The sequence below is a fragment of the Antennarius striatus genome, chromosome 21 (genome assembly GCF_040054535.1).
Source record: "Antennarius striatus isolate MH-2024 chromosome 21, ASM4005453v1, whole genome shotgun sequence".
NCBI lineage: Eukaryota > Metazoa > Chordata > Actinopteri > Lophiiformes > Antennariidae > Antennarius > Antennarius striatus.
Window position 1 is genome coordinate 14454712 of NC_090796.1, and position 19714 is coordinate 14474425.

The 19714-nt window shown below is 42.9% G+C and overlaps 1 protein-coding gene across 3 annotated transcripts in view; it reads right to left on the reverse strand.

Moving 5' to 3' along the window:
* sdk2b (sidekick cell adhesion molecule 2b) overlaps positions 1 to 19714 on the reverse strand; it is a 188861-nt gene that overhangs the window by 26322 nt on the left and 142825 nt on the right. For all 3 annotated transcript variants that reach the window (XM_068305660.1, XM_068305659.1, XM_068305658.1), the window contains exons 5-21: positions 14786 to 14919; positions 13124 to 13235; positions 12456 to 12646; positions 11638 to 11721; positions 11328 to 11522; positions 10043 to 10159; positions 9619 to 9786; positions 9441 to 9543; positions 6816 to 6992; positions 5914 to 6050; positions 5150 to 5297; positions 4567 to 4707; positions 3691 to 3872; positions 3048 to 3163; positions 2052 to 2247; positions 1780 to 1878; positions 428 to 619 (exon numbers count right to left, since the gene is read on the reverse strand). In XM_068305660.1, the coding sequence (XP_068161761.1) occupies positions 428 to 619; positions 1780 to 1878; positions 2052 to 2247; positions 3048 to 3163; positions 3691 to 3872; positions 4567 to 4707; positions 5150 to 5297; positions 5914 to 6050; positions 6816 to 6992; positions 9441 to 9543; positions 9619 to 9786; positions 10043 to 10159; positions 11328 to 11522; positions 11638 to 11721; positions 12456 to 12646; positions 13124 to 13235; positions 14786 to 14919 (2492 nt within the window). The remainder of the gene's footprint in view (positions 1 to 427; positions 620 to 1779; positions 1879 to 2051; positions 2248 to 3047; positions 3164 to 3690; positions 3873 to 4566; positions 4708 to 5149; positions 5298 to 5913; positions 6051 to 6815; positions 6993 to 9440; positions 9544 to 9618; positions 9787 to 10042; positions 10160 to 11327; positions 11523 to 11637; positions 11722 to 12455; positions 12647 to 13123; positions 13236 to 14785; positions 14920 to 19714) is intronic.

The following is a 19714-nucleotide window of genomic DNA, read 5'->3' on the forward strand; positions in this document are numbered from 1 at the left end:
TAATTAAATTGGCTTTTATGGATTATTATGGTACAGTTGGAGGCACATATGTGTTTTCTTTACAGAGAATAATCACCATTCTGGGGACGATAACTGCTGACTGCTTCTCCATAACGCAGCCTGTCATTTCACAGATTTCACACATGAATACCTGTAGTAATTGACATGAGCATTGTATATCCATTACGCAATTTAGCGAATATGAAATCATTAAACATTTTAATTGTGAGAGCTATTATGTTCGTGGATACGTGGCAACATGTATGCCCTCCGCCAACGTGACCTGGTAACAGAAATATTCTAGATAAGTTCGGTTAAAAAAAGCAAAAGCTTATGATATATAAAAAAACAACTTGATGACAATATCAAGGTCATCACAATTGACATATAGAGTTAAATCTGGGCCGGATTATTCTGGATATCTGACCTGGTGGGACGCCGGAGGAGATGGTGGAGGAGGACAACTGGCCCTGACCCTTGGAGGTCATTCCCGCCACTTCGATGGTGTATGTGGTGAGAGCGGTGAGCCCAGTGACTCTGTACTCCAAGGTAACATTCGGTAGGTAGTGGGTAACTCGAGTGTTTGTCCTGTTGAATTCCTCCCACGAAATTCTGTAACCTGAAGCAAAGAGAAGTTGACAGCGACAGACTGAGAATCCTCTCAGGGAACATTTGACAGCAGTTTTACCACAACAGGGACTCTCGGCTTGCATGCTACAGAGCAAGCTAACAAAAGTATGAAATTAACTCCATCAAAAATTGAATCAGCCTGTGATTATATCTCCCTGCACGGATGCAAAATTCCAACCGGTCCCATCCGCACAATGCACAAACACGCACACACACACACACACACACACGCTTACTCTCTAAAAGTTAATGCAATTAGCTTCTTGGCCAGCAGCTCTTTTCATGTGGTTGCAAAGGCATTTGGCAGCATTTCTTGCCGAATCAATAATTTCTTAAAGCATGTCAGTATTCGTCTGACATGCCACGTGAAATTGTATGCGGGGGAGAAAAAAATATGCTTTACAATATGCTGCTAAATCTCAGCCTTTGCAAACGCTGGAAATTTAATGTTGCCGGTGGGCATTTGTTCTTTACTCAAAGTTTGCACAGAATAAAGTAAGAAAAAAGTGGCTCACCGGAAAGTTAATTAGGACATTTTGCATGCACAGTCCCAGACAGTTCAGATAAAAGCTTTACTTTAAAGAATAATTCACTTTTGATTTCCATGAGACTCGTGACTGCGACCCTCATGCATGAAGAAATACGTTGCATTCATTTGCAAAAACCAAATTTAAATATAGCAGAGAGCCTTATGTTTCTATGAGGTAGAATTTTTTTTTTTCCAAGTAATATGTCATCAGGCTCAGGAGAAGGTATATTTAATGTTCTCCCCGAATGGATTTGTTTGTGGGGGAAAAAGTGCTTTATGCTTTCCTTTCTGTTTTTAAAATGCCATGATTTAACAGCCATACTTATGTACAAATGGCTCATCATCTCCTCTAGCTTCACCCATTATAGACTTGAGCTATGCTTTTTCTTATTTGCAGAAAGAAGACAATGTTCTTCCCTTGCAATGTAATGTTTCATGTGGAAACTTTCTGCTGCAAAGGTATTTTTGGTGGCTATTATACAGCGAGCGTCCCTGAACGCAGCTGTCATACATGTGTGAGCTGCAGGAAGACGCTAAATGAAGGCGTTGGAGAAAGAAACCAGCAAGATTTTCCATATTCAGTTCTTTTTTTGGGGGGGGGGGGCACAGTTGCAACCAACCTGTGAGGACTCCGTTCTTCTCGCTCGGCTCGCTCCAGCTGACTTTCAGTGAGGTGTCCAGGATCTCGGTGAAACTCAGGTGACCCACGGCACCAGGGGCTGGACGGGGGATAAATAAGGATGATGAGGCCGGCAGGCAGACGATAGGCAAACGAGAAACACTCTGCACTAAGTATTCACCGGACACAGCCACAATCCGGTGACGGTATTTGCAGAGATTGTGAAGTTTTAACGCAAAATCAATAATCCCAATTACAATGCGATGCACTCACTGTCTTCGTGAGTCCTCAATGCTTTGGGGGGGCTGCGAGGACCGTCTCCAGGCGTGGTGAAGCACAACACCGAGGTGTAATACTCTGCAAACTTCTTCAGACCAGTCACGTACCCCACATGGACGCTATCCTGGAAGTTTGGTCGCACCGTCACCATGGAGACTTCATCATCTCTGCCGGGTTCCCAGGCGAGCAACTAAGAAGGCAGGAACAAAGCGAGTGTGAAGAAAATGACCCAGAAGAGCTCTTAATAGCGTAGCTAACATATTTTCTCATCATAAATAACATTCTATCAGTTCTGTGGCCCTCACAGGAGCATTTTTGGCCCTATAGATTACAACAGGCTCTGAGGAGATTTGACTGGAAACACTCCACTGGTGATGGAGAGCTCCAGCTCATTGTAGGGGTTGGACTAACCAATCAGGTGATTTTATATAACAAAGTAAGTCTAAGCAAGTTTCGAGGAGGGTTATAGGAGTTGGCAGGAGAACAGAAGGGGCAGATGCTTGACTTTTGCCACTAAATCTCTCCTTCCTTTTTTACTTCCTTCGTCTCCCTGGAGAGAAATCTCCTATTTAAATTTCAGACTTGGTTATTCAGTGACTGCTCACCCATTTGAATGAGGCCAATTTAACAGAAAGTCAAAATGACAGGGAAAAAAAACCCAAAAACCCGGTGGCATGATTGAGACACAGTAACAATAGAAAAGCATTGGGCGTCATGGTTCCCTGTGGGTTTTGGGTACATTTATTCCAATCGAGCATACAAAGAGACAAAGACATGAAGTACAGCAAAGACCACATAATGACGACATGCATCATCACATGCTCACAGCTTCATGATAACTCATGAAAACATTGCAGTGAAGATAAAGAGAGCGCCCCCCCCCCACCCGATAAAAGGGTCAACTGTTCTACTGTTCACGTTGGAACCAGGATGTGTGCTGCCTCCAGCTTCATTTCTGACAGTTCTGATGTCACGGCAACAGATACTGACCTTGTATCCCTGGTTGATGCCATTGATGAACTGCGGGTTCGGGGCCGTCCAGGTAAAACGGATAGCCGTTGAGTTGACTGCTTCGGCCTGGACGTTGCCGGGGGCGATGGTGGGTACTGAGATAGATAGACCGAAAAAAGATTTAATGAAAAAAAAAAAAAAAAAAAAGGAGAAAGGACCAGACAAAGACAACAAAGGTGTGAGCGCTTTCATTCTGCACGACGTCGGCGTCTAGTTTGATGTCCTGTATTGATCGCTGCTGAACCAGTCAGGGCAGATTCTGCCATCAGTCTCATCCAGATGACACCTAGACCTGACACCGCAGCTCTCTGTGGGTTTGTTTGTCACCGTGTGAGCCGCTCATGGATTTGAGGGTATGTTACTTCTTTGTCTGGACCATACAAAGGCGATTTAAAGCCGAAACTTCAGTCAGCGGTGGCTTTCAGTCAATAATTTCAGTCAGAGATAAAAACAAAAACTTCAGCTTTATCTGTCACTGCATAAAGACGCATCCATCTTTCTAATTTTCATCATCATGCATAGAAATGAAGATATTAGAGACTAAATGAAGAACGACACATTCACTCATTAAGAAATGCAGCAGTTAGAGTATGAACTTTGGTCTGAGGATATGAAGTCTCACCTCCCTGCAGAGTCCACTCAGTGACTTTATGGCTGAAAGCGCCCAAACCTGCCCCGTTATAGGCAGCCACCTCAATCTCATAGTTGGTCCAGATGATCAGGTCCTCAAGAAGAAGGTTGGTCACATCTGGACTGGATATGTTCTTGATCTGATAGTCGACGGGCAGCCCAGTAAGACGATACCTTCGAAACACAAATATGAACTTTTAAAGGCTCGCTGAAAAAGTGAAGACATGCAAATGTTTGCAAACTCGCAGTTCCCCGGATGTCCTGATGGGGGGAGACAAAGCACCAGCAAACAAGGGCATAACAGCCATTGACAGCAGTGTGTGCAAAACACCTGCTGTTTCATTTGGATGTAATGAATAAAAAACCTGACAAAACCACAAACTAATTACATGTTTACAGGATTTACAGCCAGTCTGGCATTTTGCTGACTCTGACTGTTAGAGTCCTCCAAGTTTTTTTTTTTTGTTGTTGAAGTCAAAGCAGTCATTAAATTTGAGGGGTTTTTTTTCCTTTCAGACGAAATTATTTTCAATGCCGTGGTGTTAACTGTCACCATAGGAGCCGGTAAGTGAAACGTACTGCTTAGTGACTTCATCCCAGGAGCTTGCCATTGCAAGATAATGGACTGGAAATCAAGATAAATGAAAACATTTAAAAGGACCGACAACATTTGGGGTGAGAAGTCTGGAATGCGAAGTGTGCAAAAGAATTTCATCACTGCTTTATATCTAGTTTATTCATCACGATGAATGTGCAAATCATAAATTAATAATAAGGGCTTAATGTTGGGCTCCATGCTGGTCTGAATCTACACTCATCCCTTCCATCTGTTGTAAGGTAACACAGGTAATCATGATCAGGTTTTTACCTGACGGTGTACCCCCTGAGAACGCCGTTCTGGTGGCTTTCTGGCGGAGGCTGCCACTGGATCATGATGGACTGGTTGGTCCGGCCGCTGGCGATAACGTTCTGAGGAGGGGCGCTGGGTGGCTCCTCTGGGAGAGAGACACTGAGAGACACACACACATGGAGTTAGAAGGCGTGTTATTCCTTAACATCGTCATAAAACAGTTTCTATATATCTGAAACAGCCCCAACAATCCTTGGTGTTATTGAAGCAAACCTAAATCCCTCCTGTGGCTTTCAGGAATTGAGCACATGGGGGGGGTTCTTGGTATGTTCACATGTGTGTTTGCATGTGAACGTTCATGTCTGTTTATGTGTGTGTGTGTGTACACTTTGATGGGCTTACACTTGCATCCCCCCCCCGCCCCCCGTCACACAATATTGACCCAATAGATCAGTCAAAAAGGTTGTGTGGGGAAATTTGTCATTGAAAATACATGTTGACATTTTGCAACAGCGGGATAAAAGTGACAAGTGAGGTTTTTTTTTTGGTTTTTTTTTTAGTATTGATGTGAAGTGGTGCAAATATGCTACACAACACCTACCGGTCTGTCTCCTTGCTGAATTGTCCCTTCCCCACGTCATTAACGGCGCAGAGGCGGAACTGATAGGAGCGTGCCGGGATCAAGCCGTTGACCGTCACCACGGCGGACTCCGGTTCGATATTGGCCATCAAGATCGCCCAGGGAGCGTCTAGATTAAACAGAAGCGGAGCTTAACGCTATGCACACATCTCATTCATTTGTTCTGCTAACCGTTAGCATTCAGTAAATTTAAAATAACACTTTTTTTCAGAGGCAGAGTTAGATATTTCTCCTCGATTCACCTAGAGGGGAATTTGATTGTGAGTAAAAAAAAAAAAAAATTTAAAAAAAAGCATGAAATGCTGCATGCGCTGCAGATTACATCAATAAAAGGGAGCTGCGAAGCGAGTAGACCCAACTTTAAAAATAATGGTTGCAAAATCCTAATTAATCCTCCTGACTATATTTTTAAGTTATTTTGCTTTGTGTGGAAGTTCATTGGGGGGAAAACAAAAAAAAAAAACCAACAACACAGATATCACAGAAGCCTTGCTGCTGCAAGAAAAAAATAAAATAAAATAAAATCGAACTGTCTTTGGAGCCGCGTTTGCTCCCAGGAGTTCCCCCTCCCCACCCTAAACCCATCCTCATAAATCATTCATGGGTGTTAAAATTGTGTAAACTGACACAAAGGGTTAGAACCACAGATAGATAGGAAGGAATGCAATAGATGGATAGATGTGTGGGCTGGGGGGGGGGGGGGAATACTGCTGAGAGAGACTTACTGTTTTCGGACACCTCCAGGATGTAGCGTATGAGGGGGCTGTTGCCATCAAAAGGTTTGGCCCAGGCCAAGTCGATGGCTCTCTTTTCAGATGCACTTAGGATGGCTGTAGGGTTCTCTGGGGCGTGGGGCAGCTGCCTGCAGGGGAGCACCGGGATAAATTTGATAGATTAAAAAAGAATCATATGGAATCATCGGAGGGGGGAGCAGAGAGTTACAGACGACTCCAAATGTCTCCGAGACGTATCTGAGAACAAAACTGGATGTTTTAGAATGGAGAGATCAGCCGAACGAGACAACAAAGATGGTTCCCTGTCAAGATGGACACCTACCCAACCAAGTGAGATAGATAGCTCACGGGGGGTGGGATTTGGGTAGTGGGGGCAGAATGGATTGAAAGGCATCATGAGACAGATAGGGAAAAGATACATAGATAAAAGATGGGAATAAATGAGTCTAGAGCTGGGGATCATTAATTAATCCAGCCATAAATCCAGCCAAGAAAAAGACAGATTGGTGGATGAAGCTCATCGCAATGAACGGATTAAAAAATTGGGAGGCCATTGGCAAATTAATGGTACAAAAGTACGAAAAAATGTCAGGAAAAGTTCAGAGGAACAATAAAGAAGTGTCCACGTGAACAGTCTCACCGCTGGGAACGAAGGATCCTCTGGGGCTGAAAGAGTGTTGGGTGAGAATGAGGACAGGAGAGGTGAGGAAGAGAAGACGCCATTTAAGTGGGAATGAATCAGAGGTGTCAGAAAGAACAGGCAATGTGGCGATGAAAGGACGGCGGTGTGAGTGTGTGCATGTTCTGTCTTGTGTGTGTGTTTTGGGGGTTTTTTTTGCACCGAACAACAACTGAACCAGGAACAAAAATGTGAGAGAACAAGGGCTGGTCACCTGACACGGAGGTGTGCGCTGCGGGAATCGTTGCCCCCGACGGAGGTGACCCTGCAGGTGTACGTGCCGATGTCCCCCGACCAGGTTTGGGAGATGTGGAAGGTGCCGTCGGCATCCATTCGCATGCGGGGGATGGACTGGATGTTGATCACCGAACCCTCTTTTTCCCAGATGTGCCTGTAACACAACAGCTACAAGGTGAGCTGGCAGGTTGCCATGACGATCACCGTCACCTTTATAATAATATGCCTCATCATTCCATCAACAGAATCCTCCATTGAGATCCTTTTTATTCACGGTAAGTCGTATAAAACTGTGTTTTCACGCATTAATGCTGTTTTCACAACACACAACTACAAACCTTCTCCACACCGAGAGATGAGAGAAAACAGAAACGAGTGTTCAGACGACAAACCACTAATCACAAATCTCTAACAACTGAATTTGATCTCACAGGAATCATCAAACAGTTGTTCTATTAAAGATTAAAAAAAAAAAACCCCCATTAAATTTCAAAATATTATTGCTGGTGGTGGATAGAAATAAAGTGATAAAATGTGACTGGGATGGATGGATGGATGGATGGATGGGTGGATGGATGGATGGGTGGATGGATGGATGGATGGATGGGTGGATGGATGGATGGATGGATGGGTGGATGGATGGATGGATGGATGGATGGATGGATGGACAGAAATGATAGCTATAGATACAGAAATAGAGATAGAGATGGATAGAGGTAGATAGAGGTAGAGGGATAGAGGGATAGATAGATAGATAGATAGATAGATAGATAGATAGATAGATAGATAGATAGATAGATAGATAGATAGATAGATAGATAGATAGATAGATAGATAGACAGATAGATAGATAGATAGATAGATGGATGGATGGATGGATGGATGGATGGATGGATGGATGGATGGATGGATGGATGGATGGATGGATGGATGGATGGATGGATGGATGGATGGATGGATGGATGGATGGATGGATGGATGGATGGATGGATGGATGGATGGATGGATGGATGGATGGATGGATGGACGGACAGACGATGATAGATACAGAGATAGAAATATAGATGGAGATGGATAACAATAGAGATAACAATAGCAATAGAGATAGATAGAGATACAGATAGAGATAGAGTTAGAGATAGATAGAGATGGATAGAGTTAGAGATAGTTAGAGATAGAGATAGATAGAATTAGAGATAGAGTTAGCTAGATAGAGATAGAGGTAGACAGATATATACTGTAGATAGAGATAGATAGAGATAGTTAGAGATAGAGGTAGATATAGGTAGAGATAGAGATAGAGATAGAGATAGAGACAGACAGACAGACAGACAGACAGACAGACAGACAGACAGACAGACAGACAGACAGACAGACAGACAGACAGACAGACAGACAGACAGACAGACAGACAGACAGACAGACAGACAGACAGACAGACAGACAGACAGACAGATAGATAGATTCCACCAGCTGGAATGTGAATATGGATGGGAGGTCATTCCTTTTTGTAAAGGAAAGACTGAAATGACGGTTTTCTTGTCTTTTATTCACCCACAATCCGAGAAGAATACATTATTATCGAAGCATTTTATCTTTCCACAACCCGTCTTCAAAACTTCTCCATCAGAGCTGCCCCGCATGCAAATCATAGCGTCTGACGGCTGCATATCAAACGCTCATCAAAAGCGCACGGCTCCGAGGCGGCGTCAGATGTAGCCTTCTCTTCTCAGTAGAAAGGACAGAGTCGCCTATTGATCACCACTGATGTCGGGCGCGGTAAAATGTTGTCTGTGACGTCGTGCGTCACATCAGTTTGAACCAGAGGTTTGTGGGTCCTCCTTGGAAAGTCACACATACGTTTATCTGTTGTGGTGACTGAGCAATGCTTTCATTTAATGCACATTTTACTATCCTTCACAACCAAAGGTGTAAGCAACTATTAAATAAAGACGGAGCATCTTCATCATTATCGAGATCGATGAAGCCAAAGATCTCAGTGATTCTTTGTGTTAGACATTCATTACAAGTACTAAAGAATACACAGAAGTAAAGGTGATCAGGGTCTGCTGCTCCTGGATCCTGAACTCCTTGGATCTGTTTTAAGCTTACGGTTGGATTTTTCATATATTCTCATTTTGGCAAATAATCCCATGAAAACCCCCCCCAAAAAACCCCCCAAAAAACTAAACCGAAGCTACAGCTTAGCAGACAGCTGATTCCTCTGCACCACAGAATTCCCTTGTTGTTCCCCGGAATGATCAAACACACACGGGACACACTGGTTATCACATAGCTGAGAATAATCCCCAGCAAATACACAATTTGCATTTGCCTGGGTAGCATTTGCTAAAAATAAAAACTGGAGTGCCCTGCATCTTTAGGCCTTTTTTTTTTTTTTTCTTTAGATGAAAACATCAACCGGTTGTGGAGAGACAGAATATGAATTTGTTTAGGGTAAAAAGCAAGCAACTCCTGTGTTTTTTCTTTTTTTGTTTTTCTTGTGTCTGTTTCAGCTTTTTAACTTTTGTATTTTATTGTTAATCTCTTCCTTCTGATACCACTTAAATAAGTAAATCCATAGTTGTGAGTGAATCCTGACCTGACGGTTACACTGGGGTCATGCGTGACTCCACAGGTCATGACGGCTTTAGTTCCCTTGATGACACTCTGGTCCTGTGGGGGGGTGTTGATGCGGGTGCGAGCTGGAAACAGGAAACAGGAAACAGTGAAAGTCATGCACATGGAGGGATGTGAAGGGCTAAAACATCCACACTCACCCCAAACGACGAGCTCGGCGGACGCCTCGTCGATGCCCCTGGAGTTGCTCGCCATGCAGGTGTAGGTCCCGGCGTCGGAGATGTGCGAGGGGGAGATAAGCAAGCTGCCCGACTCCAGCAGGGTGAAACGGGGTAGCTGGACGGAACCGCTGGCCAACACGCGCTCACCTGGGGATATGGGGGGGGAACGGATGGCAACGCAGATTTGTAAATACAGAAAGAATAAAAAGTGGAGGGAATGGAAGGAAGTAGAAACAATGATGGCGTTCAGGAACATAAAACAAAAGGATGGGGATGTTGGGGAAAATGAGGACAGTGTTTCCACTGATCAACTATTGAAAACCTGGCGGTAAAAAAGGAATCCAATCCAGGCTCCCAGGCACGTTACGTAAGTGGATTCATGATGCCGGGGAGCGGGACGCACCTTTCTGCCAGGTGATAGCCGGGCGTGGAGCTCCGGAGGTCTCACAGTGCAGGATGACTGACATGCCATCGATCACAGTGCTGTCAGAGGGCCCCGCTGTGATATTCGGGGCAATACCTGAGGGCAAACACACACACACATAAAATATAGACACAGAATGAACAGAGGGATAAACAGAGGGAGCTCAGCTCCGAAAAGAAAGAAGGTAAGAAGGTTAGAGGTGAGAGTGTCTCTCTTTCACATAACTTTTGTAAACACCAGTCTATGTTTTGTCCCACTAATACTTCAAGAGTTGACACAACCTTCGCTTTAAGGCTACAAATATCTGCCGCTGAGCTATTTTTTGCACCAGCAAAGAGACATAGACGATACAGGATGGGGGAGAGAGAGAGAGAGAGAGAGAGAGAGAGAGAGAGAGAGAGAGAGAGGAGGATGACTGAGGGAGACGGATAGACAGAAAGAGGCAATATGAAGATAACTAAAATCCCTATTTGTGATATGCAATAAATCAAAGCTTTGATAGGGTGACAGGAAACTGATTCAGTTCCCGGAGGAGAAGGAGGAATATGGCGTTTGTCATTGGAGCGACGTTGATCTCAGGGAGCGAGTGCGACACAGAAGTGACGACACGAATGTGACAAGAAAAAGACAATGAGATGAGATCGGGAAGGAGAGAACTGGAGGGGTGAGTTAGCAGGAGAGAATATCATGTATTCAGATAATGTAATGTAGAGAGGAGGCAAAGGCGCTGGGACTGAGACAGAGTGAGGAAAATTAGATGTCAGAAAGTTGCCAAGCAGATGCGGGGCAAGATGGCAATTATCAGTGGTTTTCAAATTCTATCAGAGACACAATTTCAGGAAGGAAAACGTCGACGCTTTAGCAGCTGGGAAGGAAATATAGGATTTTAAGATTGAGCCTGTTTTTTTTTTAAAAAAACAACAACAAAAAACAACAACAATGCAAACTTAATTAATGCAGGTCCAATAATCAGCTTATCATGAATATTCATGTCAAACACGTATGCTGCCGTGGCAACATTTGTTTCTCTCTCTTTCTCTCTCTCCTCAGCCAGAAGTATTTAAACCCATCGATTGGTACTTCAACAAAAATAATAGTACATGTGAAAATAATGCAAATCAGAGAAATAAACTCATTTTCTTCCCTATCGATTTGAATTCGTTTTTTCCTTCCAGCAAGGGTTTAACAATATTTTGATGTGGAAAGTATTAAGCGTTAACGAAACTCAGAGGAAAACAAAGACAATCGTTTTGTGTCGTCTCACTGGTAACAGCCAGGTAGGTGTTGGTCTGGACTTCTCCCGCAGCGTTTCTGGCAAAGCACTGAAACATCCCGGTGTCGTCCGGCAGGAGGCCGTTGACCTGCAGACTGCCTCCTGCTAACACACGGTACCTGGGGGTCTTCACCGGGTCGATGGGCAAAGCATCCTTGTACCACACGATGTCAGGCTGGGGTACTCCTGCAGAGGGGTACACAGAGTCGATTGTGTATTAAATATCTGTATTAAATATCTTTTAATATCGTGAGACGGAACTTTTCTTTTTGAATACACACACACACACACACACGCTCACCTCGTGCCTGACAGGGAATGTCTACCACCTTCTCCATCTCAGCTGTGATGTGTTTCTCCGGTTCCTTAACAAATTGTGGGGGTTCTTAAAGACAAAAAGAAAAAAAGAGAAGAAAAGAAATGTAATAAAATAACTGATAAAATGTGCATTTTTTTTTCATTCCTGCTCTGTTGAACATTGTGTGATTTTTAAAGCGGTGACTGGTATTGTGCGGCGTTTGTAGAGTAATCTTTCAATCTCACCTGGGGAGGGAAGGGGAAAAGTTCACCACACGTTCACATCACAACCTTGAAACATCAAAGTGACTGAAGCAATGCTATATTAAACAGTTCCTTGAGGCCAGCCATAAGCGTTCACCCTTTAAAAATCAATAACGTTACCCCTTGCTCACATGACTTCACAGTTACACCTTTGTCGGCTCCATACAGTGTGGTTCCTGGTATTTATATCAATTTCACACCCACTCTCTTCTTTGAACTTGCAAATGTAAAATGCTGCATTCATTCCCACGCGTTTGCTTGATGCACTCACTGTAGCTAAATGCCAAATCGTCTTTTTCAAATGTTTTTTTTTTTCATGCCGATACAGCAGCGCATGCAGCAATTATGCATCATGGGCTGATCGCATCGGTGTTACTATCCTTAGACAAAATGAAAAGTTGGAAATAAAAGTAAGTGAATGCTGTAAAAAAGTTGAGGAAAAGTACTGCAAAATCCTAAAATTCACAGCACAAGGAGCTTTCCATCATTTGGAAGTGGATGAACATTCCAGTTCATCCCCATACGGATTCAATGATACCTTTACATTTACATCCTCACCTTGCACATGCAGGTAAGCCCCGGCGCTGACTGAAGGCACGCTGCTGCTGCGGAGAATTGCCTCGCACTCGTAGAAGCCGGTGTCGCTCACCACGGGACTGAGGATGGTCAGTCTGCGATTAAAGTCGCTCAAACCGCTGAGCACCAACACGCCATTCTTTCGCCACGAGATACTCAGCTTGATGAGCGGCCTAAAAGAGTGACAAAAGAGTTTGAATCATCCTGATGCGACGGCATTATTGAGTTTATTCTCCTGTTTGTGATTGCTAGATGATTATAGCTTCTGCAACGGTGGTTTTAAAGTTTTATTTCTCTCAAAGCGACAAATAACCGTTAATCTTTGTAACATCCTGACAAACCTGGGACGGAAATCTAAAAAGGATGTTTATATAACCGAGAAGAACATTAGCGGAGTTTCTTTCTGATAAATAGTTGTCATTCCAACTTGCTTTGTGTTTTACGTCTCCAGGTTAAAAACTTAATGGTTAATCCTCTTTAAATTTGCATCTAGCCCTGCAGGTAGTTTTATTTGGTAGCATTTGTCTGCCTGAAAACTTAATGTTAATAATAAAACAGGATGACGATGAGCCCCTAGGATTCTGAATGCCCCCCAAATCTGTAATCTCTGGTTCTGGACTTAACCGACCCAACAGGCCGAACTTTATTACCTGGCATTGGCGACACACTCCATTGTGACCTCTGAGGTGCCCGTGACCACACTGGTGTTCCTGGGAGGGATGATGATGGTGGGGGCAATAGGGTCTGCTGGACCTCCAACATCTGGGTCCACACAAAGAAACACACAAATGAACTTTATACATAATTAAAAGTAGATTTAAGGGAGGTCTATGGATGGTGGATGCTGATTGGTTGATGACGTATTACGTGTCGTATTACACAAGATGCAGCCGCTGCATTTAACAGAGAGATGGATGGAAGGATGAACAGGATGCATAAAACTTGAGGTTAACCAGGTGTGTGTGTGTGTCAGAGAAACTCAACATCCTCAGTAACACACATGGAAACAGCCTCGTCCTGACAGACTACACGTTTTCCAGCTTCGTTGTCAGGAGGGAAACGGGGGTTCACGGTGGGCGGTACAACCATGAATAGATCAATCTGATTGGCTGTTTCACACAGCAATGTCACCTGGGGGCTCACAACCCAACTCACCTGTAGCTAACCAGCAGCAGGGGATTGATTTTGATGCAAACATTATGATTTCAAATCCATCCAGTGTGTGTTTTTATTATAAAAGAGCATTAAAATTCATTAAATCATCTACATTCTCCTGAATTTGCCTGGCTTTTCCCGCTACTAATGGAATCTCAGGTTTCCCCACCTGCAAAATCCCACTTATCCCACCAGAGACTCGCAGCATCCGTTACCTCAAAGTCCTGCATGACCTTCATTCTTGGCCCACTGTTAGAGGCAGGGAGGCTCATGGGAAATGCATTGTTTGAGGGCTCGGTGCAGGAGCAGCTACCATAGCAGATACTGATTGATACACGTACACACTTTTTTTTTGTTTTTTTTTGTTTGTTAACAAACTCAAACAGACACAGCTCTGGAGTATTGGCTCTCCCAAGAGCATGTGCATCACTGTGTTTATGTGTGGGTGTGATTTTTTTTTTTTGTCTGCGTACGAGGAATGTTCATGCTAATTCACAGCACCGTGCCCTGAGACCTGCCAAGCGGAGACCTTTGCCTACTCTGCATCCAACCCGAACCAGAATGTGTCAGCATACTGCAGCACCAGTGTTACGAACTCTGTAACTGTTCTCCATATGTGCTGGAGGCTATTTCTGCTCCTGTGTTGTCAACTGTAATATTTCCCTCACCCTCCACATTCAATTCCATACTTGGCTCTACTGTGTCATGAGATGCTGCTTGAGTGAGTCACTTTTCTCCTGTTGCATTCCTCTCTGCTGAGCTGAAGACAACTGGATTAATTTGTGTGTCTCTGTTATTTATTTATTTATTTGTTTTTTTGTCTTTTTTTTTTTTTGCCTGGGGATAATAACTGATTATATTATGCCCTTGAAGCTTTGTTAAGCGTGCAAACGTGTCAATAATGATACAGAGGCGAAATTAAATCAAATTAAGTTTTTCATTCAATTTAGTTTATTTAATTGTTTAAATGTAATCTAATTTCATCTATTTTATTTTAATGTTTTACATATTTAGACATCGGTACATGTCTTTAACTTTTGCATGTTAAACATGTGATGAGTTGGAGAAACACGACAGAATACTGTCTATCGACCCACATGCGGCGTTTGATTTAGTGCATATCAAAGCCTGTGTGATCAAATGATTTGCATACTCACTCTCTACAGACAATGTGATTGGCTGGCTGGTCTTGTTCTCGCCATTCTTGTCGTTGACAGCTTGGACATAATAGCGCCCGGCGTCTGGTGCCACTGTAGACAGGATAACCAGAGTGTTGTCCAGAGTGATGGCACTGAAAAAGAAACGAGACAAGATGAGTTTTAATCATGATATATTAAAAAAAAAACTTCTAGAACTACATTTTCAGTCATCAAGGTGACCCCTGGGACCATCTAATGGGAGTTAAATGTGTTTTCCTGCTCGTGTGTCTTCACCTGATCCAGTGGTTGAAGAAGGGCATTAAGCATTTTAACATTTTAATTACGCTGCTCAAGCGGCATTAGCCGTATTGATTTACAATGTGTAAACAATGTGCTGGTGCTGAATGAGCAAAGTAGGCATATTGACAACCTCCATTGTACCTACTTCCACTTACAGTCCGTTCTGAAATACACCTGACATCGTAACTGGTTGATTCTGTACCCATCTGTGTTTTGGCAGCCAGTAAACAACACGGTCATTTCTTATTGGCTTCTGACATGATGGATAAAAAAAACATATTTTATTCCATGGGGACTAGCATCCGACGTCTTGTCTCTATCAAGACCTGCCTTATCAGGACAGCAAAAAGTAGGTAGAAACCCTCCTCCCTCTTCTGTGCCACCAGACCTTACAGCCTCCTGACTATTTCACAATCAATACTTTTTATTATCTGAGCCTGTTCAACAATCTGGAGGTAAATAGAATTCCAAGTGGGCGCCTTCCTCAGACATCATTTCCTCCGGCTTTATCCCTCCATCCACTGTTCCGTGCACCTCTACATCTCTGCCTCAATCCCTTCCATTCCGCCCGAAGCTGAATGCAGCCAGGTGAAGAAGTGATATATCGGCTATCTGCCCCGACAAGCACCGAATCAGCATCTGCAAAAAGCACCAATCCAAACATGCATATTTGTGACGAGCGTTGCTGCACACTACAAATAACAGCAAAGGGGTTTATTGCTCAGTATTTTTTTTTCCCACATAGGCTATTTGGAATTTGCATTGGTATCTAAATAATAACAGATGTGAATTATACTCCAATTTGTTTGCATTTCCTCGAGCCAATCAGAAACATCTTTGAAGGAGTTAAGAACATGACACTGCAAAGATGCTCCTGCAAACCAGAGCGGGTTTTGGTGACATTACTATGACATCACTGAAGTTCTGCATCTGAGACAAGTGTAGAAATCATAATTTCGACAGGGATTCCCACCTTCTTTGCGGTATTTAGTTTGCTATTGATCAATAGTGATGATGAACAGATTTATCTTGGTTCTCATTCTGAGAGAAGGAGGAGAAAGACAGAGGTTAGAAAGTATGGTGGTAAATTATTACATCATACTAGTTGACATTTTGTGGCATATACATGGGATATAAGCATTGAAAGTGCAGCATGTAGGTTGCTGTGTCCCATAGGATTTTGAAGAACGCTTCCTGAAATAGGCAGCCACTGGCAAGCGTATCCTGTGTACATACAGTGATTCAGGCTGGTTCCTGATGCGCTGCGGTTTCTTGCCAGAGAGGAGAGTCACTTAAAGTTTCCATCTGTTTTACTTTTTAATTTGTCTGCTTGGTTTTTTAATGTTTTCTTTACCGATTCCAGATCTTTTGGGAAAGATAAATCCAAAGAAACTGCATCTCGCTGATCAAAATCAAGCAAAACAATCTGCATTCTCCTGCAGAGGCGTACTTCCAACCACTTGCTGAGCACAAATATAGAAACTAAGACCTCATTTCCAGCCATGTTCTCGCACCTGATGACCTTGTCTTCCTTACCTGCTCCAATCTAACCCACCCCAACTCCTCCATCCACTCATTTCTCCACACTCAAATCATCAGCAGGATCTCTAAGTGCCTGCTGTGCCTTACCAAGTGTGAGCTGATGAAATATCAAGTATGCATAAAATGCAGGTGTGCACACATTAGAAAAACAAAAAGCGTAACACGGAAACAGGAAAAAGCATAAGAAACCCTGCAGATGCTGCGCACATACGCGCCGTGAGCATTTACAGTATGGTGGCCTGTGAGCCTCTATCTCCAGACTGATTGATTTTCAAAGATCTCAATGCAACTCTTTGCCACTGGGTTCATTTAGGATTCCCTGTGCATGCTGAGAATGAAAACTGCCATCCTAAAGGGGGCTGGCAGGCCTCGATGGCTGCAGCTTATGATCTGCATGAAATATTTAAGGCTAGCTTTGCTAGAGCGGCGACATCCCGGACGCATAGCCATGAATTATGGATCCCTTCAGGGATGTGGCCAAAACAGAAATATCCAAAGGGCTGGATGAGTCCCTGGTGACTTCCCAAGACCTTTTTAAAATGGGGACACAACCCAAGAGTTGTAATTTCCTTGTTGGTCAAGAAAGTCTTGAAGATTAATATAGGTGGGATTTTACAATATCATCCACACACCTGACCACTATTTTAGAGATGATGTTGGTCCATCATGCACAGCAAGGAGTGATTTTATGAATTGGTTTGAATACAACCAGGGGTTATGGCAGTGGTGTCAAACAGCAGAAGATTTTACCCAGCATGCCCAGCAGATCTGGCTGCTCCCTTTTCCTCCATCCCCTCAGAGAATAAAGACCACATGATGCAGGGACAAATTAAACATAAGTCAATTACCCTGAATGGCCTTATGTGATTATCAAGGGAGTTGGAAGGCAGAGATAAGAATTTGGTCAAAACAGGTAAAAGCATTTGTTGTTTCAACCACCCCTCGAAAAGGAATACCTGATTTTAGCCTGTTGTTTTTTGCAGCCTTCTCTCTATGAATGCATGGTGGTCATCCTTGTTCAACTCCCCAGTCTCCCAGAGATGTATGAGCAGCTGTCTAACACTCACTTGTAATGATGGCTTACCATGAATCTGGCACGGTGCGGGGATTTATCAAGCCACAGAGCTGGGAAATTTGGACGAATCAGATATGTGTGAACATGCCTCTGTCTCTATCTGGGTTTATGTTTATTCCTAAGTCTTTGAATGCATTTTCTTTTTTATTCCAGACCCAATTTCCTTTTCCATTATTATTCTCCAGAAAGAGCTGCAATCCACACGAGAGGTTGGCAGCTTGGACAGCTGCTAAGAAAAATCTTGGCCAAGTATGCAGGTTTATGTGCAACTCCAGCTCTGCTTGCAGGGAAAAGCACTATTACTCTTATATGCAATTACTTTCTCGTGGATCAATTTATTTATGTGCAGCGTCAAGGGTGGCTTTTCAAGGACTGCCAGCCATATAATGATTCTGTAGCACTTTAATCAATAATGATGATGAGGATTTATGTTTGATTAAAATAGAGTGATGGTGCTTTAAGTGCTTTATTTGCCACTTTCTGCTTCCCTATGGTAATTTTCATTATTACTAACAAATTACATTCAAGGAGAATTAAAAAAAAACAACAATCTCTGGTTGCTCTCTTTAATTAACAACAAACTGTCCCTGGATTCTGTTTTTTTACTTGTAGTTTAAGAGCATATTGATTCTGGTTCAATCACTGTCTTTACCAGGCTGTATCCATCTCTTGTCCAACTGTGATGGTATCTATTCCAACACACATATTCTAAGGTGTGTTTTGGCGTCTGTCATGGCTACCCCCCTACAGGGTCACGAGGGTCCCAAACTACAATACACATTCACAAATGATTTGGTTATACTAGGAGTCAAACTACATCTAGCAGAAAGATGAAGTCAAAAGGGAAAAAGACAAATATAAAGAAGAGTGAGGTCATGCAGCAGCTCCATGCACTACTGCTCAACCTACCTGCAAAACAAAGAAAATCCAAAGGAGTGAGAGGAGGTGAAGGAATGTCGCTCAATGAAACAGTCACTTGTTTTGTCACACGGGGCCATGAACTAGGGATTTATGGGTCATTGCAAACTTTTTTGTTTCTTTGTGGTTCATAGCTGTATGAGTGTTCAGGAAGACTTTGAAGAAGAAAGAAAAAAAGAATGACGCAAAAAGCTCGTGAAGTCAGAAAGTGAGACAAAAATGAACTCAAGCAATTTCCTCCTGGATGTGCCACATCAAACGTAAGCCATCCATGAAACTCAGGGTGTAAAATGAGTCAACAGACCAACCGACTGACCGACGGACCAACCAATTAATATACCGGTCATGAAATGCCTCAGTATAAATGTCAAAAGATATGTTTGTTCCAGCTTCTCCCATGTTTTCTGTATTCAATATTACTGTAAATATGTCTGTGTAGGGTTTCAGTTATCCAGGTCATGGTTATCCAAAGGTGTTTGAATCAACCCACTGGACTTTAAGACAGTTTCTTGAAAATGTTTCACCTCTCATCCAAGAGGCTTCTTCAGTTCTGAAGGTGGCTGGTCTTGTCAACCACGTTCTTGTCAGCAAACTTTCTTAAAGTCCAGTGGATTGATTTAAACAGCTTTGGATCACTGTAAATAGAATATTTTGCGGTTTCTTACAGTGTGACATGTCTCATAGGTTTGTGGACTACGATAATGAAACCTTGAGTCTATCATTATGGCCGTCACCGTCTTGGTGTCAAGGAGCCGAAAGCAGCCACATTGAAATGAGACTGAAAAGGATGCTGAGTAGGTCTGACCTGATGACAAATCGTGGGAGCTATTTCTCAATCACAAGGCAGCACAATATACTGCCTGTTTTATTCTAAATAGGGCAATCATTTCATCACGTTGTATTGAAGAAGACTTGCAGCTACAGACTGAGACTATAAATAGATTAGGAAACATTTACTTAAGCAGTAAATTGAATGAGAAGCAGGGTCACTGTCTCAAGTAGTACATGGAACATAATTGGATTGGTGGATTTTCTCCCTGTTGACCATGTTTTACAGACAGTAATTTATTAATGAACAAAAAATTATTTTACAATGAAAACCCTAATAGATG